The 26,936-nt window shown below is 42.7% G+C and overlaps 1 protein-coding gene across 4 annotated transcripts; it reads left to right on the forward strand.

The window, feature by feature from the left end:
* Nucleotides 1-2: 2 nt before the first annotated feature.
* Nucleotides 3-24,881, forward strand: COPB2 (coat protein complex I subunit beta 2). 4 transcript variants are annotated; one of them, XM_032962008.2, is made up of 23 exons: nucleotides 3-112; nucleotides 1,867-2,004; nucleotides 3,262-3,348; nucleotides 4,189-4,315; nucleotides 4,951-5,099; nucleotides 7,036-7,182; nucleotides 7,699-7,798; nucleotides 8,829-8,971; nucleotides 9,831-10,030; nucleotides 10,478-10,588; nucleotides 11,621-11,709; nucleotides 12,088-12,194; nucleotides 12,421-12,564; nucleotides 15,404-15,534; nucleotides 15,699-15,906; nucleotides 16,456-16,566; nucleotides 17,268-17,482; nucleotides 18,915-19,007; nucleotides 19,872-20,049; nucleotides 21,578-21,649; nucleotides 21,925-22,152; nucleotides 23,218-23,262; nucleotides 23,849-24,881. In XM_032962008.2, exons 1-23 carry the CDS (start codon nucleotides 110-112, stop codon nucleotides 23,939-23,941), a joined length of 2,919 nt encoding a protein of 972 aa, XP_032817899.1. In that variant the 5' UTR covers nucleotides 3-109; the 3' UTR covers nucleotides 23,942-24,881. The 4 variants fall into 4 exon arrangements, with proteins under 4 accessions (XP_032817899.1, XP_032817900.1, XP_032817901.1 ...); XM_032962009.2 differs by having other exon boundaries at nucleotides 23,858-24,881; XM_032962010.2 differs by lacking the exon at nucleotides 21,925-22,152.
* Nucleotides 24,882-26,936: the final 2,055 nt, after the last annotated feature.

Here is a 26,936-nt window from a genome sequence, read left to right on the forward strand (position 1 = left end):
CATGCCGGATCCATTTACTTGTGAACACAGTCACCGAAGTCTCGCGAGAGCTGGACCCGGTTACTTCCACGTCAGACAGTCTTGGTGGGGCCGCATCAGCTGAGACGAAATGGTGAGTGGCACATCTATTAGCATTACAATCAGAGCCGCTGCAATTACACTAGTTAACACAACACTCAACAATTACAGATGTCGGTGGTGAGCGTTTGGGCGACAGCGATTATAGTCACACTCCTCACGCGTCGAGGTTAGTTGGTTTGGGGTCTGGCCTAGGCGAAGCCCATCGTGGGCCGTCTGGAGTCTGAACAGTGTTTGATTTTAATTGAACTTTTAATTTTTTTACAACATAAAACCTCTTTATGCTTATTTAATTCTGCCTTATTAACATATGGTGGTTGTGAAATTAGATCCCTACGTTGTGTAACGTGACGTGAGCTACAGCGTATAAAATACCTTAAATGAAGTGGTGGGGTGGGTAAGGTGGTTCATAATGGCCATTGTCGGACACAGGCGGCGCTGAGATTCTCTATTTGAGCCCTGGATGAGGGGGTCTCTGTTTGACTGTGTCCACCGAGCATCATGTCAGAGTTACCTTGCGAGCTTCTCAAGTGTACCGTGCATTGACATAACCCAGCGGTAGCGCATTTTGCAGAGGTTTATAGTTCGATTCCGGAAATAGTTCATTGGGAAACGGCAATCGTCGCGAACTACTGTGAAAGCTTGGCAGGACCCTCCTGAAAAGGGTTGCGACTCGGTGAGCATTTCCGAACCTATGCAAAATAATAATGATGGACGATTACCAGTGTTCTTTATTGCGGGCCACTGGTGGCCGCCAGTGCGGCCCCTGACGCATGCCATCACGCTGTCAAACCCAATTGTTTCAAATGTGTGGCGGCCCTCGCACTGATGTCTTAACGGCTAAAGTGGCTTGCAGTGAGTGCTAAACACTGTTTGATGTTGCTACCATTCAGCAAACGCCTCTATAACAGGGCATGTTAGAAGATGCAACACTGAATGTGGACAAGAGGCAATGGAAGGGAACTCAGAAGTAATTACGTGGCATTACTTTCTCGGGGGCATTGTCCAACAGTTTTCTCTTGGAAGAACAAAGTCTCTCCTGTATGTAACTAAGGCTACGAACTTCAAACCATGGACCAAATACACTAACATTACTCCAAAAATATAATTTTAATGGGTGGGTATATATGCAATTCAACTTTCAGAGCTATTGATCTGCGAAATCACTTGCATCTGAATCTCACACGATACAATACAATTACATTTTGTGGTAAAAATAAAATATAATTTTTTAACGTGGTTTTTTTTTCGGGAAGGCTTTTACATGTGACTATCATGCAGTGAGAGGGCCAGATGGTGATTTAGCAACACAGGAATTTCCCTTTGTATTTTTCTCAAGTAGATTCAGTTTAATCATGGAAAAGCTTTGAGAAAATGTATATAAGAGATACAAATTATATTATTTAAAACTGCTCCATTATTATTTGATTGCATAAATCATGTGAAGTGATTTTTTTCTCCCCTTGTGTTCATTAAATCACATTAAGCGATCAGTGTTACAGAAACAGAAATAATATAACATAAAGTGTGGCACTTTGGTCAGCGCACTCAACGTTCAGTTCGACGGCCATGAGTTAAAATCCCAGTTTCGTATCAACACTTTGTGGGCAATCATGGCAATATGGAATTTTTACTCCTGGTTCTGGACCACAAGTGAATTTAGCACTGCCGAAAGCTCATTTGAGTATGGAGACACTCAAACTTTTAGTTTGTGTGCATGAATATGAAACTGACAGTACAGTGCTGCACCTAGCTCCAGCTATAATTGCCGCGTTTACTCCCCTACAGCCGCTGCGACTGGAGATAAAGCGCAAGCTAACAGCACGCTCAGACCGCGTGAAGTGTGTGGACCTACATCCGAGCGAGCCATGGATGCTGGCCAGCCTCTACAATGGCAGTGTGTGCGTGTGGAACCATGAGACACAGGTGCGGTTGTGCTCGCGCTTTTTCATTGACGCGGCTCTGGCAGTTTATGCCGTTGAACAGTATGCGATTGACTGTGCGTGTTGTTATATAGAGTCCCCTACCATTCCCATGAGATACTGTATATATTGTCACCATTCGGGGTCATCATAGGGCGGTGAGATGGAGCAGTGGTAGCACATTCCCTTCTTGTTGTAAAGGTTTGTAACTTACTCACAAATCACTTATTTGGAAAACGGCAATCACAACCGATTGTAAAAAAACTTAGCAGGGATTATACAAATAACTATTTGTCCTTACTGCAAAAACTTAACAGGACCCTCCTGAAAAAGTATTGAGACTGAATGAGGCTTTCTTGGATTAACAATGGAGTCATAACATAAACATTATTCCTTTGTCTTGTTTGTACTGTCTAATCTGTTTTGTCTGAGATGTCATCTTATTTGTACTGTCTCCCCTCTTTTATATGGTATGTCTAGTTTCCTTTTTCTCAGTTGTAATGTCTGTCTGAATTCTTCTGTTGATTATTTTGTCCATTACTCTGCAAGAAACACTCATATAAAATGTATAACAATCTAAACTAGTAGGCTCTTAACTCGCACGATTTGATCCATGTGTAATGAGCGACTTCTGCGACACGTCGTGTAGAGGGTACTTGTTATTTATTTCTCACACATGGGCACCACGCAGGCCAACACTTATTCTTCTCACTCTTAGTACAACACTTAGATATTAACATCTCTACTGGCGATACACAGCCGATCACTCGGCGTGGTCCCACCGCCCTCATTCGACTACGCTGCTGGCTGGCGGCGTGACGATGATGGCGATGGAAACCCCGCACGATATCTTCCACGTGGCCAGATGACTGAGAGAGATGTCGGCGAGCAGCGACGCAGTCAGGACCCAAGAACCCATTAACGAACCCCGAGCCCCGGGTCTCCTCCCACTTCTATCCTCCCAGGCGCGGCTAGGCCCCGCCTCCGGCCACACCCTCTCGTGGAACCTTCGAGCAGGTTACGGAGTATCTCGGCTCGCCCCACCTGTTACCTGTGATCCAGATACCTCTCCTTCTCTGATTGGTTGTTACTTTAACCGTGCCCGTACCCGTGATTCCCTTTCCCGGCCAGCAGGTGTCACCCTGTCATTACACATGTATTGTGAGCCTAACGATATATTGTATGATATATTGTAGTCTACAAATAGTTACATACCTGCTATTGTTACGTATCTGCTATTGTCTGTTTATTTTGTGTGTAGACGCTGGTGAAGACGTTTGAGGTGTGCGACCTGCCAGTGCGCGCTGCCAAGTTTGTGGCTCGCAAAAACTGGATGGTTGCTGGCTCGGTGAGTGTCATATTTTGCTGAGTGAGTTTTACTTATATTGAGAGTGCTTATGGGTTTTCACATTTGTACAATAAGGCCCAGTGGTTTAACTAACCTCCACTTGCCAAGGCTACAACTACCAAGAGCTTTGTTTTCCAATGTAGCTGTCCATGCACAGGGATACTAGGTGTTGCTAAATCCAGTAGATCAATTTGAGGGAAGATGTTCGTGAAGTATGTATTGAATTGTGTTGTGTTTGTGATGTCACTTGTTATGTTTGGGATGCCATTCACTATTATTTCCATTTTGAGGACCAAGTGGGGCAGTCTGCAATTTGACATCAGAAATTGACAGTAAGAAATACCTTACCAATTTTTAATCGGTGTGTACTACTGGCTGTAACAACATATGGTTCGAATGTCATCATTTACGGAAAATACATACAAAAACTGAAAAGTGGAATTACACTGAGAGACTAAAAGGGGAGAACACATGGATGAGAGAACATACACCGGTTAATGGCAACATACAAACAATTAAGTAAAGAAAGTGGGTTTGTGCAAGACACGTCACAAAAAGGGATGATGGATGATGGTCAAGAATAATAGTGGCGTGGCAGCCAAGGAATGGATGGTGTCCAAAAGTATGTCCACCGAGGAGATGAAGTGATGAAATCCATTTGTGTACAGGTGCTCGGTGGATTGTTGCATCGCAAAGACCGTAAGAAATTAGTGCAGCTTGAGGGATACCTTCATCCACCAGTGGATTGATCATGGTGGACAATGATGATATATTACATGAGCGGCCTTGGTCACAGTGGGAATGAGTTTAAATTTCTTTGTGTATTGTTTGGGCCCTCAGGATGACATGCAGATCCGTGTATTCAACTACAATACGCTGGAGCGTGTGCACATGTTCGAGGCTCACTCGGATTATATACGCTGCATCGCCGTGCACCCGAGCCAGCCCTTCCTACTCACCAGCAGTGGTGTGTGGCACCCTCACAGACACTGTCGGCAATTTCCATCGCAGTGCTGATGATGACTATAACCCTGTATTCTTAGGGAGGGTGACATATCATAGCGGTATATTCTTTGGGTCATTCGGTAAAGTCACGTAGATAGGTTGAAAAAAAATATTTGTTTTTTGTTATTTTCTTTGAACCTATCTACATGACTTTACCGAAAGACTCAAAGAATATGAATTCCTGCAGTCACAAAAGCTTTAAGTCATCATAGCGGTAGCGTGTTAACTGCTTGTTACAGATGTTCTCGGTTCGAAGCTGGCAGGCCTCCCTGGTTAATCATGTAGGTGTACTGACAATAAAATACTACGCACCGTATGCTCCAATCACAACATTCAAGGAAGCGCAGGCCATTGTGTGCTGGTGTCATGTTTCAAATTTGACCAAGTTTGAACTACTTGCAAATTACTTCATTTGGAAAGAGAAATTCTTGCCTGCTGATTTGGAAAAATTAGCAGGACCCTTCTGAAAAAAAGTCCTGAAACTTTCCTGGGTAAACATGTGGAATGAGAAAAATTGGAAACGGTCAATTGTCACGTGAGACCAGCCAGGCTTACATTAATTTGTGCACGGGGTTAATGTGTGGCGCGGTACTGCAGATGACATGCTCATCAAGCTGTGGGACTGGGAGAAGAAGTGGACGTGCTCACAGGTGTTTGAAGGCCACACTCACTACGTCATGCAAATTGTCATCAACCCTAAGGACAACAACCAGTTTGCCAGCGCTTCACTCGACCGCACCATCAAGGTACAAAACTATGTGCATTTATAAAGTACAGTGGTACCTCGGTATACGTCGTTAATTCGTTCCAGAAGGTAGGAGGCCTTCTACCGGAAGTGACGTTTACCAAACGAATTTTTCCCCTAAGAAATGAAGGGAAAGGAAATAATCAGTTCCAGAGTATAAGAAATTATATTTTACAAGACATACATTAATGGGGTTGTATAACATTATTTAGACACTACTCAGTACTAAAATGCATACATACATTAAGATAAATGCATAAATATATTAAAATAAATTGAAATAGAAATCAAATTTAACATCACTTGACCTTGCTGAGAGGAGTTAAAATGACAAAAAACACGTGAAAATTCACAAGTTACAGCAAGGGTTGTGCACTGAACGAGATCTCCAGCAGACTGAGGAGCGGCGCTTTGTCTCAGTCGTGAACGGGGTCTACGCGGGGACGCGGTGACTCATCCCGACCCATAAAAGTTCTAGCAAGCGCGTCGTATCCCAAGCAAGACGTCGTATCCCAAGACATTTTTTTCTCGTCAAAACACGACGTATACCAAATTCGACGTATTCCAAAGCGGTCGTTTACCGAGTTATGACTTTATATGAATGTGACCACATCTCAAGAAACAAAAACTACACATTTGTTGATTGTAGCAAGAGTGGCACAGTGATGACGTTTGTGTCTCACATCAAGAAGGACCTGGATTCTATTTCTGACTGGGTGCCTTTTTGCGTGGAGTTTGTACGTGCTCCCCCTGTCTTGCATGGGTTTCCTCCAGGTTCTCTGGTTTCCTCTCATAGCTACAAAAAATACAATGTAACTGGTATTGGCCAAATGTCCCAATATTGAAAAATTACCTGCAGATTGCAGGCACACCTCACTTAGTGTGACGATATAAAACGCTGATACGTTATAGTACTCTTTGTCCTGGAGAAAAAGTTTGCAAAGATAATCTATGAAGCGCTTATGAGTGAGAATATGCAGCAGTGTTGGCCTTGTAAATGTTCCCGCCCCCACAATGTACTCAGCCAATGAGACCGACTTACACTCTCAGCCAACCAGACCCCGCACCCTCTGATTCGATTATAATGATTCGTTGTCATGATTACATAAAAATCTAAATGTTTCGCCAGATGAAAACTCACGAGACCAGGATAGTCTCAGGTTCCACCTTAATGAAACCTCACCACAGAAATGTAGACTGAGGGCATCACTAAGATTACGGAGGTCCTGGATCTCTTCTCTGAGTGACCCAGATTGGGAGCGCAGCAGTGTCTCTAAACTCGTCTCCCACCGCTGCCTTGCAAGAGAAGTACAGTGGAATACACTCCTGCGTACAGTACATAATACTAATGTTATACATTTTTTTAATGGAACAATGTTTAACACGGAGGCTTTCGCGACCAATATCATCCACACTGGTGTGCTGTACTAGTGACGAACTGTCATGTTCTGTTTACGTGACAACCCTTACTAGTTGGCTGTGTCGGGTGGTGGCAGGTTTTAACGACACATTTATATATTTACATGATCTAACTCAAAAACTTATATTTTGGAACAATGTTTACTCTCTCTTTCATTCACGCTATTACCGATACCCCAATTAAACATTAATGTTGCTTATACGAGAGAAATAACGCTGTCAGGAATCCATCCCCATATATGCAATGGTATAATGACCCCTTTTTGTGCTGATTTGTTCATACTCACTTCTCCAGGAACGCATCTTGAGCACGAAGCGAGGTTTGCTTGTACTCAATTGGGAATTATTTGTGGAATTGCCCCTTGTTGCTAAAAGTAGGCAGGACCCTCCTGAAAAAGATCTGTGAATCTCAGTGAAAATTTCCAGAGTAAATTTGTGTAACAGTAAATAATAATAAAATCTGAATGTGTGTGGGATGTGTGTACTGGTGCGTTGGGACACCGTGCCGCCCCGTGTAGGTGTGGCAGTTGGGTTCGTCCACCCCGAACTTCACCCTAGAGGGACATGAGAAAGGGGTCAACTGCGTCGACTACTACAGCGGTGGCGATAAACCTTACCTCATCTCGGGTGCCGATGACCGCCTTGTTAAAATCTGGGACTACCAGGTACTGAAGATGGAAGTGTGAGGAGTGAAATATAAACTGTAACCCCTTGAAAATTAAATGTTCAATTTCAAGGGATTATCCATGTAAAATATTTTAATTGATAAATAATTGTATTTGCTTTTTCAGCTGACATGAATTTTAGATTTGAAGCTTTCGTGACTGCAAGGATCCATACTCTTTGGTTCTATTCGGTAAAGTCACGTAAAAGTATAAAACAAAAAAAAATTCACGACGTTTCGGTGGCCGAAACGTCGTGAATTTTATTTTTTTATTTTTTGTTGTTTTATACTTTTACGTGACTTTACCGAATAGAACCAAAGAGTATGACATGAATTTTGTCCTATGAATATACTTACCCCCACCATGGGAATGTGAAATTCTCACTGCTGCCTAAGGGCTCTAAACAAGAGATAAGCATTGCTCACATGAGTCAGAAATGACTTTGACTTTAAATTAGTTTTTTTAAATAATGGTAGTCGATGAGCGGGATGTGCTGCCTGCCTGGTTTTGCTGCAGAACAAGACGTGCGTCCAAACACTGGAGGGACACGCACAGAACGTGTCATGCGTCTCTTTCCACCCCGAACTGCCCATCATCATCACCGGCTCCGAGGACGGTGCGTTGTACGCACTCAACATTCGGTGGTGGTCTAAGTGAAGTTTTCCAGGCTGGACCGCATGTTGGGTATTTGTGCTCAAGATTTCACGAAGAATTGCTGACTGCAGGCATCGTCAGGAGTTGAATTGGTGGTAGGGAGTTATTTGTCGTGCGTGTATTTTTATTGTTTCCTTGTGCGTCAATTTACTTTTCAACATTGGCCTGCCAAGTGTCATTTAAATATAAATTCCATGTGTTTAGCTTCAGGTCCATAAATATTAATTGTTATTTATAAAATATATTTTTAATTTTACACAAACCTGGCCCGGTCTTCTCTAAATCAGCTTTAAAAAAATGAGTACACAGTGCTCTGAGGAGACAAAGGTGGCTGAATATGTTGTTGACCACACCCCACCACCTCGTGTGCCTTAAAAGGTGCTTGCGAGCAGCACTTACTTCAGCAGAACCTGAAGAAACCATTTCATATGCATGAGCGATGTGGGTCACCAAAATGGAAAAAGGAACATAAAATAAGCTTCTTTGGTTCTTTCGGTAAAGTCACGTAGAATGAGAATAAAATAATAAAATAAAACAAATAAAATTCTCACAACGTTTTATTTTATAATTGTATTCTCATTCTACGTGACTTTACCGAAAGAACCAAAGAAGATGAATCCTTGCAGTCACGAAAGCTTTAAATCGAAACATAAAATAACTACAGCAATGAAAAAATATAAATTGAAGCAATTACATCAAATACTAATAAGAGCAAAAACAGCCAAATACTAATCGGCAAAAAACAACCACGTCAGAGAACAGAATGTAAATAGGAAATAAACATTAAATTAAATTCCAAAGTGAACGATGGCTCTGTTTATTACTTTTAAAAACCGTTCAGAGTGAAATTAAGCTACAGAAACAAAAAATGGATATAGGGTGATTATTGCACTGTTATGTAAAGAGACTTTATTTTCGTGATGTACAATGCTTTTGAGTACCTGTAAAAAGTAGCTTTATGAACATATTAGTATATGTACTGTGGTATGCAGGTACGGTGCGAATCTGGCACTCAAGCACCTACCGTCTGGAGAGCACGCTAAACTATGGCATGGAGCGCGCCTGGTGTGTGTCTGGACTGCGTGGCTCCAACACCATCGCCCTGGGCTACGACGAGGGCAGCATCATTGTCAAGGTGCCCCTCCTGCCTCCCCAACTCGTGCTGCGCACACACGCGCCTGTTCACCCACCCTGTGTTATACCGAGTGAGGTGTCATCCAAGGACGTCATAGCCTTATTTCTTTGCTTCCAAGGAGATGGTTGGCAGCTATTGGTGGCATGGTGTGCTCAGGACACTACATTGTGATTCCTGCTTGAAACACACTGCAATAATGTAAAAAATATATTTTATATCATCGCATTAATTGCAAATCGTATCACAATGTAAAAAAAATTCCTGGATTGTACTCAACTTCTTGGCTGTTGTCCTAAAGTGGTTCTGTGCAGATTCAATTGAAACACGTATAAAATTGCTCAATTTGGTTGTGAGAATTTTTGTTCAACTTACCTGTTTGAGCTTAAACATTAATAGGCGTATTCTTAGTTTTTTCGGTAAAGTCACGTTGAAGAGAAACAACAAAATAATAAAATGTATATAACAATATATTTCTTATTGTTTTATATATTTTATTATTTTGTTGTTTCTCTTCAACGTGACTTTACCGAAAAAACTAAGAATATGAATTACTGCAGTCACGAAAGCTTTAAATCAAAATTAATAGGCGTGTTGAACACTCGCACCCCATGACAATTTAATTTGTTTTGTTATGTCGGGTGGTGGGAGGGTCTTACGAAATGAATTTAACAAGATCATTAAATGGCCTAATCTAAGAATAAAGTATGATTCAGAAGCAACAATGTTCCATTGTTTAACACAAGGTACTGCACAACCTTGGTAGCATGTGTGCAACAAAGTTACGTGCAGGAGACCTGCACCGTTTAAAAGTGGAGCTGCCCGCTGAGCTTGCTGCTGCCGTTTTTGCATGGTGCTGCAGTTGGGACGCGAGGAGCCGGCCATGTCGATGGACTCGAGCGGCAAGATCATCTGGGCGAAGCACTCTGAAGTGCAACAGGCCAATCTGAAGGCCATGGGCGAGGCGGAGATCAAGGATGGCGAGCGGCTGCCTCTGGCTGTCAAGGACATGGGGAGCTGCGAGATTTACCCACAGACTATCTCGCACAACCCCAACGGCCGGTGAGGCCAGCTGCTGATGCTGTGTTCGTGCTTTCAGACACATTTTCTAAGGAAACCAGTAGACTACTTATTGTTATTTTCAGGAAATATAGTGGTTGGCTGCAAAGGGATGTACATTTGAAACACGTTTGGCTGTGTAAGGATTAACACAGTTGGCTATGTACGGTGTGAAATAAGTTAATCATACTTAATGTTATTTCCAAGACATTTGCTGATGTTGAATTTGGCCGATTTGACATACCATACTGTACTGAGAAAGAATGAGCAACAATACAAATAAAATGTAAAAAAATAACAAGAAATAACTTGAATCAATTCACTGTATGACAAATCTTAAGACAACTTAATGTCACCACTCCTAACGAAAATGTATAATTAAACTGTTGTTTAAAATTGACACCTGTGAAATAGCTGCTAACATACAGCGACGGTGCGTGTGTGACCCAGGTTCGTGGTGGTGTGCGGTGACGGGGAATACATCATCTACACTGCCATGGCTCTGCGCAACAAGAGCTTTGGCTCGGCGCAGGAGTTTGTCTGGGCCCACGACTCGTCTGAGTAAGTGCCGCTGTCTCGGGGGGCCCTCCCGAGCGCCAATGGCCGGGGGGTTTGGAGGGTTTCCTGCATGTGGGATCAGCGGTGGCGGTTGGCAGGCATGGCAGCTGGCATCTCATCACCATTGTCCAGAGCAAAATATGGTCCGAAGTGATTCATTGTCAGTCAAGATCTGGTTGAACTCTTTACCTAAATGATATGTTTCTTAAGCTCAGTCAGGACTAGAAAATACATTTTTATCCAAATTTGTTTTGTGATTGACTCGAAATTGGAAGTGATGGGACTCATTTGACAATCACTTCCACGTTTTTCCTGCCAAAAATAGCCATACGTGGCATCAGGTACTGTCACATTAGCTGGTGTGCTGACGCATGCATACGGAACAATGTAAATTATCTAAAAAAATTCAGATACGAAATTGTCCTGAATATTCGATATGTTTTCATCTGAAACTCATCTCTATTTAAGTGGGTTTTTCCATGATGCTGCGAGCGTTAATGGAATCGGGCGCATGGTGGTTCGCACTTCTAGCCCAGTTTAATGGAGGCATTGTGCTGCTGTGAATCATTAAGCTTTTGTTTCAGTAGGTTTACGGTATGATTTGTAATAAAAGTAAAAATATCACAATTAAGATGACACGTAGCGATCATTACACCTTGCAATCATTATACCCCAATTGCAGGCTAATTACCCATTTGCAGCCCGGTGCTGAGACACTTTGTGTTGCACAGGCACAGCTACCACAGGGTGGTCCCCTAGACTAAAAACAGTGCACTGAGGTGTTTTGTAACATTATGGATGCAATACAAATGCAAGTACATTATCACTATTAATGCCTGCTTGCCAATGGTCTTCATATATATAGTACTTCTTTCAACTAATACAATTTATTAATTAGTGCTTTATGTTCTACTCATCTGAGTCTTTAATGGTTTCCAGCAGATAGGATTAAATAACTTGAGGGTGTTAGTACTTTGGTTTTGAGTTATTTGTGACCCCACTTTGATTTTCTCACATGCATGTTTTACGCTTTAGGTACGCTATTCGAGAGAACAGCAGCACTGTGAAACTGTTCAAAAACTTCAAGGAGAAGAAATCTTTCAAACCCGACTTTGGAGCAGAAGGTAATTGAATTGATCGTGAACGTCACTACTTCACTAGATTCAACAAAATAATCATGAATATAAGTAACATGATAAATGAGCAGACAATACTCCTCCGTCACATATCTGTCCCTCCACATAAAAAATAAGTGTGTTTTACACATCTCATTGGCCAAACAGCCTTCTGGGAGTGCATAACTGGACTTGCTTTAAGTAAGCCTGACTCTGCTGATGAAAACTGGATTTTGAAGCCATTCCGTAGCTTGTGTTGAACCTATGCTGCTTAATTTATCCACTCCCAGACGCAATGTGCCGATGGAGCGGCTAATGCCCCTCTCTTAACATCGCTCTGCCTGGGTGATTAATACGTGGGTTTGCGTGATTGATGTCCTCTGCCAGGAATCTACGGGGGCTTTCTGTTGGGTGTGCGCTCCATGAGTGGGTTGGCGTTTTTCGACTGGGAGAGCACAGAGCTCGTCCGACGCATTGAGATCCAGCCCAAAAATGTATTCCACACTCGTCCACACACTCGCCCACACACTCATATTCTCACTCACTAGTATACTCACATTGGTACACACATATTCCCTAAAACTCTCAAGTAATATTGACAAACGGGCAACACATGCCTTTAAAGTGGTGGCAAATTATTTAGTTTCGATTTAGTGTTAAATTAGACTCTTAATTAAATGGCATTGTTACTTGTGCTCTCTTTTCATTTTCCAACCACAGATCTTCTGGTCGGATTCTGGTGAGCTGGTCGCCTTGGCAACGGAGGACTCCTTCTTCATCCTGCGGTACCACTCGGAGAAGGTGGTGGCCGCACAGGAGACGCACCAGGGCGTTACAGAGGATGGCGTCGAGGATGCGTTCGAGGTGCCTTAGCCTCCACCACCACTCCCCCTGCCACCAGGCACAATGGCAGAGATGCATCATGATGAAAGCAACCCTTCTGAATCTAAATCACGTGGCTGCAAAACAAAGGCTGAGGTGGTTCAGAGGTGCTCAATAATGATCGGTTAGGTTGTCCTGGTTAAATCTGCAGGTGCATTAACTATAAAATACTATGTGCACTTACTTCGCAGTGGACATTAAAGATCCCATGATGTAATTTTAAGAAGGGTAGGCCTTCGTGTGCCGGTATCGTGGTCCATATATGCCAAATTAGAAAAATGACTCACTAATTACTTGATTGGGAAACTGTACAGCAAAAATTGAGTCTCCTGAAAAAGAGTTTTGAGACTAGGTGGGGGCTTTCCTGGGTAAACAAGCTTAACAATAATAATAGTGATGGTTGTACAGCGAGGGAAAAAAGTATTTGATCCCCTGCTGATTTTGTACGTTTGCCCACTGAAAAAGAAATTATCAGTCTATAATTTTAATGGTAGGTTTATTTGAACAGTGAGAGACAGAATAACAACAACAAAATCCGGAAAAACGCATGTCAAAAATGTTATAAATTGATTTGCATTTTAATGAGGGAAATAAGTATTTGACCCCTCTGCAAAACATGACTTAGTACTTGGTGGCAAAACCCTTGTTGGCAATCACAGAGGTCAGACGTTTCTTGTAGTTGGCCACCAGGTTTGCACACATCTCAGGAGGGATTTTGTCCCACTCCTCTTTGCAGATCTTCTCCAAGTCATTAAGGTTTCGAGGCTGACGTTTGGCAACTCGAACCTTCAGCTCCCTCCACAGATTTTCTATGGGATTAAGGTCTGGAGACTGGCTAGGCCACTCCAGGACCGTAATGTGCTTCTCCTTGAGCCACTCCTTTGTTGCCTTGGCCATGTGTTTTGGGTCATTGTCATGCTGGAATACCCATCCACGACCCATTTTCAATGCCCTGGCTGAGGGAAGGAGGTTCTCATCCAAGATTTGACGGTACATGGCCCCCGTCCATCGTCCCTTTGATGCGGTGAAGTTGTCCTGTCCCCTTAGCAGAAAAACACCCCCAAAGCATAATATTTCCACCTCCATGTTTGACGGTGGAGATGGTGTTCTTGGGATCATAGGCAGCATTCCTCCTCCTCCAAACACGGCGAGTTGAGTTGATGCCAAAGAGCTCCATTTTGGTCTCATCTGACCACAACACTTTCACCCAGTTCTCCGAATCATTCAGATGTTCATTGGCAAACTTCAGACGGGCATGTGTACATGCTTTCTTGAGCAGGGGGACCTTGCGGGCGCTGCAGGATTTCAGTCCACAGCGTAGTATGTTACCAATTGTTTTCTTGGTGACTATGGTCCCAGCTGCCTTGAGATCATTGACAAGATCCCCCCGTGTAGATCTGGGCTGATTCCTCACCGTTCTCATGATCATTGCGACTCTACGAGGTGTAATCTTGCATGGAGCCCCAGGCCGAGGGAGATTGACAGTTCTTTTGTGTTTCTTCCATTTGCGAATAATCGCACCAACTGTTGTCACCTTAAATTTCGATTTAAAGCTTTCGTGACTGCAATGATTCATCTTCTTTGGTTCTTTCGGTAAAGTCACGTAGAATGAGAATAAAATAATAAATTGATAAAATAAAATAACACAATAATATTCTCACGAATATTAGCTTAGCTGATTGGAGAATATAGAGTTTATTGATAACATGAAGGTAATTTATATTTTAGTTTTTATTGGTTCACTATATAGTACTGTGAATAGCTCAATGCTAAATTCGCCTAGTTATTTCAATGCTAAATTCTTCTGTTTTGATTTGTACTAAGTGCCTCGGTGAATGTGTATGCTCTGACTTCAACGTAACTATTTCTGTAGCAGTTACAAGCGAATGCCTTAATTTAGCTATTTCAATGCTAAATTCTATGCTAATTCCTTTTAACAATGGGTGCCTCTGCGGAGGTGTATGCTTTAACTTTTAACATAGCTATTTCTGTGACCAGTCACAAGCTAATCATTCAGCCTTTTCAATGCTAAATTTTATGCTAATTCCTTCGTCAAGGCTCTTTGTTCCTCTCACACAGCTTAAAAGCCGTGATCTGAGCGTGGCTCTCTCACTCCAGCGCTGTCCTACCAGACAGTCTCGCTCCCTTCACCTGATGAAGGCCGCTTGTGTTGTGGCCGAAACGTCGTGAGAATATTATTGTGTTATTTTATTTTATCAATTTATTATTTTATTCTCATTCTACGTGACTTTACCGAAAGAACCAAAGAAGATGTTGTCACCTTCTCACAAAGCTGCTTAGCAATGGTCTTGTAGCCCATTCCAGCCTTGTGTAGGTCTACAATCTTGTCCCTGACATCCTTGGAGAGCTCTTTGGTCTTGGCCATGGTGGAGAGTTTGGAATATGATTGATTGATTGCTTCTGTGGACAGGTGTCTTTTATACAGGTAACGAGCTGAGATTAGGAGCACACTCTTAAAGGGAGTGCTCCTAATCTCATCTTGTTACCTGTATAAAAGACACCTGGGAGCCAGAAATCTTTCTGATTGAGAGGGGGTCAAATACTTATTTCCCTCATTAAAATGCAAATCAATTTATAACATTTTTGACATGCGTTTTTCTGGATTTTGTTGCTATTCTGTCTCTCACTGTTCAAATAAACCTACCATTAAAATTATAGACTGATCATTTCTTTGTCAGTGGGCAAACGTACAAAATCGGCAGGGGACCAAATACTTTTTTCCCTCACTGTAACTAGTGTACCATCGGCATCACAACCACTGGCACTAGTGAGAGAGGTTACTGAGATGTTGGTCTCTCAGGTGCTGGGCGAGATCCAGGAGGTGGTGAAGACCGGCCTGTGGGTCGGGGATTGCTTCATCTACACTAACTCAGTCAACCGCCTCAACTATTACGTGGGCGGCGAAATTGTCACCATTGCACATCTGGACAGGTAAAGACTTTCCAGTTCACGCCGAACTCCAGCTTACTTGAGTCTGGCTCCGGCTCCGAAAGGTTTTTACCATAAAGTAACATTTAAATAAATGCAATCATTGATTATCGTTGTTGTACTCTCTTTCACACATAATTCCACCCTGCGGCGGCGTCGCCATATAGGACGATGTACCTGCTTGGCTACATCCCCAAGGACAACCGGCTGTACCTGGGCGATAAGGAGTTGAACATGGTGAGCTATTCGCTGCTTCTGTCCGTGCTGGAGTACCAGACGGCCGTGATGCGGCGCGACTTCGACATGGCCGACAAGGTGCTGCCCACGATCCCCAAGGAGCAGCGCACGCGCGTCGCTCACTTCCTGGAGAAGCAGGTGAGTAAGACTGGATGGAGAAACGAGGTGGGGGAGAGTGACAAGGGTGGGGGAGAGTGTGGCACAGTGGGATTGAAGCGATGAGGTGGGGGAGAGTGAGATGATGGAGAAAATAGTAGGATGAGATTGGGCAAAGTGTGATGAAGCAGGGGTAAAGCGACCAAGTGGGGAGAGAATGATGATTGAGAAGAGAGTTTTATGAGTTTAGGCAGAGTTTGTTAAAGAAGAAAAGAGTGCAATGCTGGTCAGAAAAGAATGTAGCAAGGTGGGGATGGTGAGGCTGTTTTCATGGCGAAAAGATCATGAAGATGTTTGGCAGAGCATGATGGGGCAAGGATAGAGCGATAAGGTGGAGGAGAGTGTGATATGTTATGAGATAGGGAAAAAGTGTGGTGATGGAAAAATTAGTGTAATGAGAGTGTGGAAAAGTGATGAAGCAGGTAAAGAGAGCGTGAAATGGGAGGTGAGTCCCTGCGGACTGAGTACGTGAGCGCGTGCCCCCCCACTCTAGTGACGTGTGTACATGGGATTTTCGGTTCCGCCTCACAGGGATTCAAGTCGCAGGCGTTGGCCGTATCATGTGACCCCGAGCACCGCTTTGAGTTGGCGCTGCAGCTCGGGGAATTGAAGATTGCGTACCAGCTCGCCACTGAGGCAGAGGTACCCAACCCCTTTTCATATAGGGTCATTGCCTGAAACTTGACCAACTTAAATAATGCATTTGAGGTGGCCAGGTATCTCAAGAGGCTTCACTCTTTGAGAGCAATGAGCCAGAACCATCGAGGTCCTGGATTCGAACCCAGGAAACCATTCAACCAGCTTCTGAAGTGTTGTGAGTTGGCCTCTGCCCATTCACAAATAACTGCACAAAAAACCCTCATTCTGCAGATCTAAGAATTCATATGTAATAAGGAATATTTAAAAATACTATTTTTTAAACACGCTTTAATGAAATATATCTTACGAGTAATGGCAGAACTCCACGACTCCAGGAAGTGGCCGCAAAGCTTGCCATCACGTAAGGGACCATGGTCATTTACAGCCAACATCAGTTGAGCGTGGACAATTAGACCCAAGGCGAAACATAACATATAAAAAAATAATGTTAAAAAATATATATTTAAAAAAATTTGATAGAATATAGTATTGTCATAAGTATGACATAAGTATACCAAGTTTGCAGTCGATAGCACATTGGGAAGTGGGTTAAAATTTAGTTACAAGATTTGAGGATATGACAACAACAACAGAGTGAGTTAAATAAAAGCATGTAAAATACTTAACTTTTTTCTTCATACCTTCACTTTCTTCACTTTCCGGTCTTCTCCGTATCTGTTCCAAACCCTCCACTCCCCCATCAGTCTGAGCAGAAGTGGAAGCAGCTGGCGGAGCTGGCGACGTCACGCTGTCAGTTCCAGCTGGCGCAGGAGTGCCTGCACCGTGCGCAGGACTACGGCGGCCTGCTTCTGCTCGCCACAGCCTCGTCGGACCAGGCCATGGTGACGCGGCTCGCGCAGGGCGCCGAGCGCGATGGCAAGAACAACGTCGCCTTCCTCTCCTACTTCCTGCAGGGGAAGTGAGTTTCTGATAACGATAAATAATCATTTAGTACGTATGGTAGCCGCCCTGTCCTCGTAACACAGGGCTATCGCAAGAAGACGCTGCTATGATTCACAGACAGTCTACAATAGTTTCATAGGGAGGCGATGTTGCTCAGTTTCCAAATTTGCAGATAAGTTTCGAATTTGATCATGACGAAGGCACACAGAGGATCACTATTTTAGAATGACATTGTGGAATCTATAAATTCCACTGTAAGTGAAGAAGACGGCACGTATTTAACAGTGAATACACCTGCAGTAATTACCAGGACAGCCTGCGATCTCTACAACAAGGGACGAACACGCTATCACTGAGCCATGTACCTGCCCCGTTGGGCCATATCACTGCCGTTATCACTGTCAACTTGGGAAATGGCATGGCCCAGCGGGAGCGCATTTGCCACTCATTACAAGGGAACTGAACAAACCACATTCTAATGCTGGCGCCTCATGACAGAAGTTGAGGATCAGCAAGCATTTCCTGAATAAAAGCTTTATATTTGTGTTATCACCACTGTAACCAGTGAGCCATTGGCAGCGCCATCACGTGTGCTGGGACGGTGACATGACCCACAGGTAAAGCATTCACAGCTTGTTGCAAAGGTTTGTGCTTCGATCCGCCAGGCCACCTGGGTTAATACTGCGGGTATATGATCCATTAAATATTTTGTGCCGTCTGATTCACTCAAAGAAGTGCGTGTTTAAAGGCCCTGTGACATCATTCGAATAAGGTAGGCTATTGTGTGGGTGCCGACATCACGGTCCAAATCTTCCAAATAAAAATAATCACTGTAAATATCTTCAATGGGAAACACATAGCAATCATCACCCCTCGTTACAAAAAATAACAAGACCTTTCACAATGAGTTGAGACTCAGTGAGGCTTTCCTGGGTAATAATCATCTTCACCAGTTGTGCCTTTCACATTCCTCATTTTCATAGTCGTATTGTAGATTTGGTTTCTGGCAATGTGTGTGGTCAACTTACAACGGGTGCATAAAGTTAACGAACATTTAGGTCTGCCTTTCAAAGAGATCATGAATTTCAAAAGTGAAAGGACGTACTGATTGACACTAGCTGGCAATGCGCACACATTAGCTATTCAGGTTTAGGGTACCCCAAGGTTGTGCTCATCCCTCCAGGGCAGGCAAAATAAGTACGACTTTTTGGAAATGCCAACAACAGTTGTCCTACAGATAGGAAGGTGGAATTTCCACACTAGATCAGGGCTATTAACAGGTATTAAGCACTGCCTCAATGCTAATTTCAGCAGGAAATCAACTTTTGACTATCTTGTAGTGGGTGAAAAAAGTTATCTTTTGAAGATAACTTCAGTGAGGAAATACTTGATGTAACAATGCTTATGAAAATCACTGCTTCAAACGTAATGCCCTGTGTGCTCTGCAGCCTGGATAAGTGTCTGGAGGTGCTGATCAACACCAATCGCCTGCCAGAGGCGGCCTTCCTCGCCCGCACATACTTGCCCAGCGAAGTGTCAAGGTGAATGATTCGAACACTTCTCACAGGGTGCTCCCTTCTTAGGTTGTTGTCCTTCGCTTAGGTTGTCCTTCCCCGCACCTCTAATTATCACGGTTAGCTACGTACGGTGTGAAAGAAGTTCAGCATGCATACATACATCTCTCTTTCTAGATTTGAAGTTTTCGTGACTGCAAGGATTCATACTCTTTGGTTATTTCGGTATAAAGTCACGTAGGTGATAAAATAAATATAAAAAAATATAAATAAATCACGACGTTTCGATTGCAACACAAGCAACCATCATCAGGTGTGATAACCACAGCATTCACCCCCCCCCCCTACCCTCCCCCTCTCTTGACATTTAACTGCCCTAACCCTGGTCTCTCTCCCACTTTAGTAAAAAAAATCATTGCTGTGGTTATCACACCCTAATGATGGTTGCTTGTGTTGCAATCGAAACGTCGTGATTTATTTATTTCTATTATTATTATTTTTTCACCTACGTGACTTTACCGAAAGAACCAAATAGTATACATCTATCTTGTTAGATCTAAACTCGTTCGTCTTGAGCATGGCCTCATATCATCAACATATATTACAGGCTTACGTTTTGGGCAATGGACCTTCTTGAGAGCACAAAAACATAATTAGTATCGTTGTTGAGAATATAAGTAACAAAATAAGTAACCAGACAAGTCACCTCTAATCCGTATCTGTCCCTCCATTTTCAATATATTTCACACATCCCATCAACCACATGGCCTTCTGTTTGTGCATAATTTCAGCATCATAATTTACACATCTCATCGGCCACCAATCGAAAATCAAAAATGTATTAACGGAGCACGGTCGGTGACGAGGAAGTGGGGTGGCTGTATGGCACAGGGTAGTGAAGCTGTGGCGCGAGTCGCTGGCCAAGAGCAACCAGAAGGCGGCCGACTCGCTCGCCGACCCTACCGAGTACGAGAACCTCTTCCCGGGCCTGCGCGAGGCCGCCGCTGGCGAACTCTACCTGCGCACTACATCTTCTACACGGCTTGCATGCCAGTACCCCCTTGTGACGGTCTGTACCCCCCACTCAGCCTCCCCCCAGTCCTTGTGAATGTGTTTGTAGTAATGCAGATATTTTATACTAACCTTATGCCCGTCCGAGGACGGGTGTATTGCAGTAAATCTGAAACTTGCAAGCGAAAAGCAGACCGCAACGTGATATTCATTGCATTCATGCGTGTGCAATTTTTAAGGGTGCGGTGACACTGACCTATTTCATTTTAAGGTTATTATCCTTTGTTAATCATGACGTCCTTTTTACTTTGATGTCTTAATAGCGTTACGGAGATCACGTGACGTGAGGGTTCTGCCTTTGTAGTGAGGGGTGTAAGTTGACGCCGAGTAGGGGGGAGGAGGCGCCTTGGCCCCCCATGTGGAGTGACGTCGGCCGCTAATTATTATGAATGGGGGGGGGGTGTCCATTTGGAGGATGTCACCGTATAATTATTAATGAGGGGGCTGGTCGATGTGGAGTGACGTCATGAGCGTTAAGGACAGACATTCCTGGGTGATTATAGTAGGTATTAACACGTAGCCAACATTTTGATCGGTAATATATTTTTGATTTGTCTTTTTTTATTGGAGTACACTTTTAATGGATACATTAGTAATGGTTCATATATAGTTAAAATCTACTTGGTTGTTCCTGTGATATCACAACACCTATTTAAGAAGCCTGCTCGGGTAACACATTTAAACTGAATTGCTGGTTTGGGAGGATGCGAAATTTGGTGATGGGAATTGTTATTAAACTTGCTCGTGAGTTTAACCGATAATAATTGTCATGTTAAACGCTCTTACCCCATGATATTGTTATTTGTTTGGTTTCGTCGGGTGGTGGAGGGTTTCACAACTCAATTTTTACCAGATCATGATCTAACCCAAAAATCTATGATGAGTCAAATATTTTTTTATTAGTTCAAATATTCACCGAGAATATCCCTTGCAAAGGCGTCCAAGGTGTCGATTGACAGCAAAAACTTAATGACACATCTACAGTTTAAAATCTATCACTTATACAGTATACATTCATATAATGAATATCACACTCAATAAAATACATGATACATATGTAAATAATTAAATGGTGCATAGCGCCAGTTTAATTGAAATGTACTCTCATCTGTAACAGTTGCAGATGTCATGCAAATGTGTTATAATTAGAAATGTAAATTAGTTGAGACTTGCGGCATGTTTCAATGTGCCTGTGAGATCATTAAATGTCCACATATGTGAGTAGTATTTGACTTTTGTCAATATTTTTAACATTTACTATGTGGGGTGGAATGGTGGTACAGTGCTTGACACTGGTGGGACAGTGAATCTAGTGATCTGAGTTTGATTCCTAGCCACGGTTTAACATCATTGGCGAGTGATTTCTGAACCGGTTACTGGCAGTTATCGTCACGGCAAGTTGTGTACCCAGTGGCTGTGCGTGGTGGTGGTGCTGCTGTGGTTATAAAGGAAGTCTGGGTTTGGGGTTGGTGAGATTCCTGAATGCACACGAGATGCTTTGATTTTTTTTTTGCTGTCTGTTGTAGCCAAACGAAGAACGCAACGTTCTTGAGGAGGCTAAGGGCTACACGCCCAAAGAGACGACAGCTGCTAAACAGGTTTGTGTTGCATTCAGAGTTTGCTCTTGAATGTTTCCAGAATGTTTTTGATGTACAGTACATGCATAGATTTTCATCGCAGCCATTTGTATTGCTTTCTACGTTGTTGATTTACAGAACTTAAGTTGAACAGTTTAGTTTCCATTTTGTATTTTATGTTGTCATTTGTGTAAATTGTCTACCAATAAGCCTCATGTTTACCCATCATTGGTCAAGGAAAAGCGGCAATGTTGTTTCTGCCACTAACGTTTTCTGCTGGCGGTCGGTTCCCGCAGTTGGTTGTTGGTGTCATTCAGGAAAAACCTTCAATCGTGCAGGAGGAGGAAAAGGTGGAGGAGGTGGAAGAGGAGGTGGAGGATGATGTGGCAGCGGAGGAGCAGGGAGAAAACGACAATGACCCTGATGATGATGCTGATGTTGTTGAGGACACGGATAAAAAAAATCTTGAATTGGTCACCGCTAACAGCGATGACTGCACACCCGGAGCTGGAGCCGAGGCAGCAGTGCGTGTCGACCTTAACCACACAACAATCTAACGCCCCTCAGCACTTTATGCAGGCCTCCCAAAATTCCGAGCAGCCGTCCCACTTTTCCGTTTACCCCGCTTCTCTCTTCCTCATGTCCCCCTGTTGCGCACTCCCCTATCTGTCGCATCTGCTAATTGAGAAATTGTGCGAAACCGGAGTAATGGTCGATTTTTAGTGGCAGAATGTTAGAACAGGCAGTCATTGTATCTGCTATAGTTTTGAGTTTTTAACCAAGTGAGGACTCAGGAGAGCAGGATAGTCTTATTTACAAGAGTGACTTTTTGTCAGCAAAATTACAAGCAATATTAAATGTATGTATGTTGAACCTCTTTCGCACCGTACATAGCCAACCGTGACAATCGGAGTAGAATAATGAAGCAAATAGAAATCCGAGTTAAAACAACCAAATAGAAATCGGTGAAAAAAACAACGTTAAAGAATAAACCTTAAATACTGCATAAACAAATCAATATTAAATACAATTATTTACAGGAACATAAAAATATAATTCTAGTTATTATTGCTTTAGTATGTAAACAGGCAAGGGTTTAAGTCCTTGTGATATGTGAATGTTCTTTTAGCGTTAAACCCATTCATTTGGTCCAATGTGTAACTTAACTTCTACCTGCTTCTCTTGATCTCTTCTTTTGCATGGCTGGCGTTGTTGGAACGTGCAGCTCCAATAAAGCATTCCTATGGGATGCTGGACTGTGATGACCACCTAATCACTTTTACTCTTCCCTCTAGCTTTCTTGCAGAATGGAGTCTTGCATTGCATCTGAAAGGCAACATTTTCCCTCCCAGTCTTTGAAGCTTAACGCTTTCCTCTAATTACCTTTGGAAAGCACATGGTTTTTTTTTTTCTTTTACAGGTTATTTTTCACTCCTGCTGGTCTTTTGTTAATATGCACATTTAAGGAAGGTGTTTCCCACTGCTGCATGCTGGCTTCAGCTTTTTGACATGAGAAGAGCAATGCCACTGCCAGAAGTACATGTACAGTGGCGTGACTCATAACCCAGTGAGCTCCTTTGTCTCTGCAGGACATCCACAAGAGTGAGCCTGTTGTTCTTTCAAAGGAGGAAAAGGTAAATTGCAAATCATATTAAACCAGATTTGACTTGCTGTATTGTTATTTACGACCTCCAGCAACTTATCCGGATCATATTGGACATTGCTTCAAGCAAAACGTCAGATTCAGTTGCTACATTTGGTTGTGAGAAATTTTCACCTTAACGGGAAACTGAAACTATAATAATGGCGCGTTACACACTTGTATGTCTGACAATTTTATTTGCCTCTTTTGCGTGGCCAGGAAGGTCTTGCAACAGAAATTTTACTCGTATCATGGTGGCTTAACCCAAAAATGAATCATAATATTGGCTTCAAAAACCTACATGTCACCGTAATTCGACAGTTTTTGCAGCGCCTTGTAATCCAAGTACAGTGTGAGCTGCGTGTTTAGTTATTCTCTCAAGCTTTTAGTAGCTGAATATTCAATGCCTGCAGATGCCCGCTATGAGTGGTGCATGGCGAAAGCTTAAAGGAAAAATGCTCGAACGCACAGCCCAATTCGGAAAACCACCCTTGGCTTTTTATTGGTATTGGGAAAGTCAGCCGGGGAGTTTTGTAGCATGTTGTTGGCAAGATGATGCGATGGTGATAATCGTGAAGACGTTGCAGGAGCTGGAGGAAGACCTGGACAACCTGGAGATTGACGAGAACATCGATACATCCGACATCAACCTCGACGAGGACTTTGAGTGACCTGGCGAACATGACTTTGGTCTAGACTTGGATGATGTCAATTTCTAAACAACGGGAGCTCATACTTTCCATAATGGCTAAGCATGTCACAAATCGCCCCCCCCCTCCCTCGCCAACCACCCCCGGCCTCATAATTCAGTGAATTATCATGACTTGGATTTCATTCATTTCAAGAAACAATTTATTATTGTGTTGTATAGAATCTATTATGGCTACAGAGTTATACATCAACTAAATACAACAATGTAAACGAATAATCAATTCCTATGCACGCAATCCGATGCATTGATTGTGTGCATAAAAGATTCAAATTAACGCCTCGCCACGTCTCTTAGCGGCACTCTTACACCGCAGCTGCATTAATCGTTTATTATTTTTGTAACAACAGAAAAAACAAGCTATTATTTTTCAAAACATGGCAACCCTATTAGCTAACGTATGATTCATTTTCGAATTTTGTATCTTCCTAAAAATAGAAATAGACGTTCAGGCTAGTAGATTTTCAAATGTGTTCAAATTATTAGATGTGGGGCATAACAATCTGCTGTTTTGTTAAGGGAGTTTCGGCGAATGTACACTTCCTCATGTTAACAATAATTTGTTGGCGTATATAATTTTTTACTGCTAATATTGCAGCATTTGACACATTTACTTCGGTGAACATTCTCAATCGCACATACAACCTAGTATAAATGAGGGGCCCAATTCAAGTGTTGGCGAAAGTGCCTTTACGTACGATTTTTCATGGTTTGGCTGTTTCGTCAAGAAGGAATATGGCCTGTAGTGTAAAGGAACATTAGTAATCACTCTTGTGTATTGCTACGAAAACCTGTTAATATGTTAAAATGTAAACCACCGGTTTTCATTTTTTGTTTAAAATGATGGCACCCCAATATACGTCTGCATATAGCTGTTATAATAAAGTGGTTTATGTATCTGATCGTTGCCATCTGCGTGTGTTTTGTAACATTTCTCATACAATTGAAAATTAGTTTTTTTTTCTGTGATGGTGTTTTGTGTCCATTGGTAGTTGGGATTACACCATTAAATCCCAATCATCAATCATTTTTAATCACAGGGCGGCTTAAACTATGGTTCCCACCTTTTCCACTGTAGATGAAACCCAGACATTTTGCAGCCTATGGCCATCAAAACTGGAGGCTACTATAATAAAGTTCAACACAATGTCATCAGATCTCAGAATAGTACAAATCAATTCATGCCACCGTAACACATGCCAATTCCTGGATAGGTGGCAACCCTGGCTGAGACCCAGATTCAAATTCAGTCCTGTGACATCGTTAGCTCCTTGACCCAGCCACCATTCATGTTCTTTGCAGTTCCATACCAACGTATTAAATGTACAGTATATTGTAGAGTTAATGCATTTGTTTTGGGGGGTGTCTTGGGTTGTGTATGTTGGTGGACTTCTTTCGCACTGTACGTCGCCAACCGTGCAAATCAGAGGTGCGCAGGAAGGACAACAAACTAGGCCAGTGGTTCTTAACCTTGTTGGAGGTACCGAACCCCACCAGTTTCATATGCGCATTCACCGAACCCCTCTTTAGTGAAAAATAAAATGTGATTTTTTTCAAATTCAAGACATAGATATGTTTTTTACTGGTACACAAAATGAGCCGTGCATGAACATTACCTTGTTCAAAGAATAAAACCAACACAATGCATAAACTCACAACAAATTACATACCTGGAAATCAATGTGACTTCTGCTGTTGCCTTTGAGAGATCAGTTCAGATATGCGTGGCTTCACCTTGGCAAGTGCCACTCTCATGTCATTTTCACAGCAAAGTCTGTTCCTTTTCTTCGTTTTTATGTCCAGCATCCTCGAAAAGGATTGCTCACAAAGATATGTTGTAACAAATGGTATAAAAAAATCCAGGGCTTTCTTAGCAATAACTGGATACTTGTTCATTTGTCGACACCAAAACGTTGAGAGCGTTGTTGTTCTGAAGAGTTGCTGTTGAACCTGGCTCTGCTGAATTTCAATGATTTCGTCGAGGAATTCATCATTGACATCTGCTGTTTCAACAGCAAACGTGAACGGCTGTCTCACCCATGCTGGATATGACTCTCTTGTAGGGAAATATCCGTCGAGAGACTTTGCAAGCTCATCTAAGTGCGTGGCAATTGTTTGCTTCAGTTCCGTGGATACAGAAATATCTCCGATTCCAGACACATCTTCGATCTTACTTGCACAGTCGTCCAGAAGCGGGAAGTTTGCGAAGTTATTGTTCTCTGTTCGTCGTTTCCATAACGGTAGCTTTTTTTGAAAAGCCTTCAGGTGTTCTTCCGCTTCCATGATATTGACTCCACCACCCTGCATCTGCTGATTGAGATGATTGAGAGCTGCGAATATATCAGCCATGTATGCTAAAATGAGAATAAACTCAGGATTTTTGAAGCAATATGCATGGCAGTGTTGGTGCTCTTGCAAAAACAGGGCTAATTCCACACGCATGGCAAAAACACGATTCAGCACCTGTCCCCGGGATAACCACCGAATGTTAGAATGGAGCAGAAGTACCTCAAATTCAGAGCCCATTTCTTTACACAGCTCACTGAAGATGCGGTGCCTCAGAGCACTTTTTCGCACATAGTTCACACATTCCACCACAGTTTTTAATACTTCTGCCATTTTTGGAGGTAAGGTTTTTGTTGCCAACGCATGCCTGTGCAGAATACAATGCGTCACAATGATGTGTGGTGCATCGGCCTTTACTAGCGCACCAAAACCAGACTTTCTTCCCAGCATGACTGGAGCTCCGTCCGTACAAACTGCAGAAACCATATCCCATGAAAGATTGTTGTCTCTGAAGAAGTCATCCACAAGCTTCTTCACATCGGCTGCCTTCGTTGTTGTTGTAAGAGGCTTACAAAATAAAAACTTCTTTTATCATGTCGTCTTTCACATAGCGTACAAAAACAGCAAGCTGGCTTAGATCAGAAACGTCTGTGGTTTCCTCGAGTTGAAGG

This window comes from Petromyzon marinus, chromosome 28 (assembly GCF_048934315.1).
Source record: "Petromyzon marinus isolate PM22_M1 ecotype Great Lakes invasive population chromosome 28, UKy_Petmar_22M1.pri1.0, whole genome shotgun sequence".
NCBI lineage: Eukaryota > Metazoa > Chordata > Hyperoartia > Petromyzontiformes > Petromyzontidae > Petromyzon > Petromyzon marinus.

Bases quoted from the DNA above. Each gene is read 5' to 3' on its own strand.
- COPB2 (XM_032962008.2), top strand. The intron at 20,050-21,577 runs GTCTGTACCCCC...TGTCTGTTGTAG, and splicing joins GCCAGTACCCCCTTGTGACG to CCAAACGAAGAACGCAACGT. The intron at 21,650-21,924 runs GTTTGTGTTGCA...CGGTTCCCGCAG, and splicing joins AGACGACAGCTGCTAAACAG to TTGGTTGTTGGTGTCATTCA.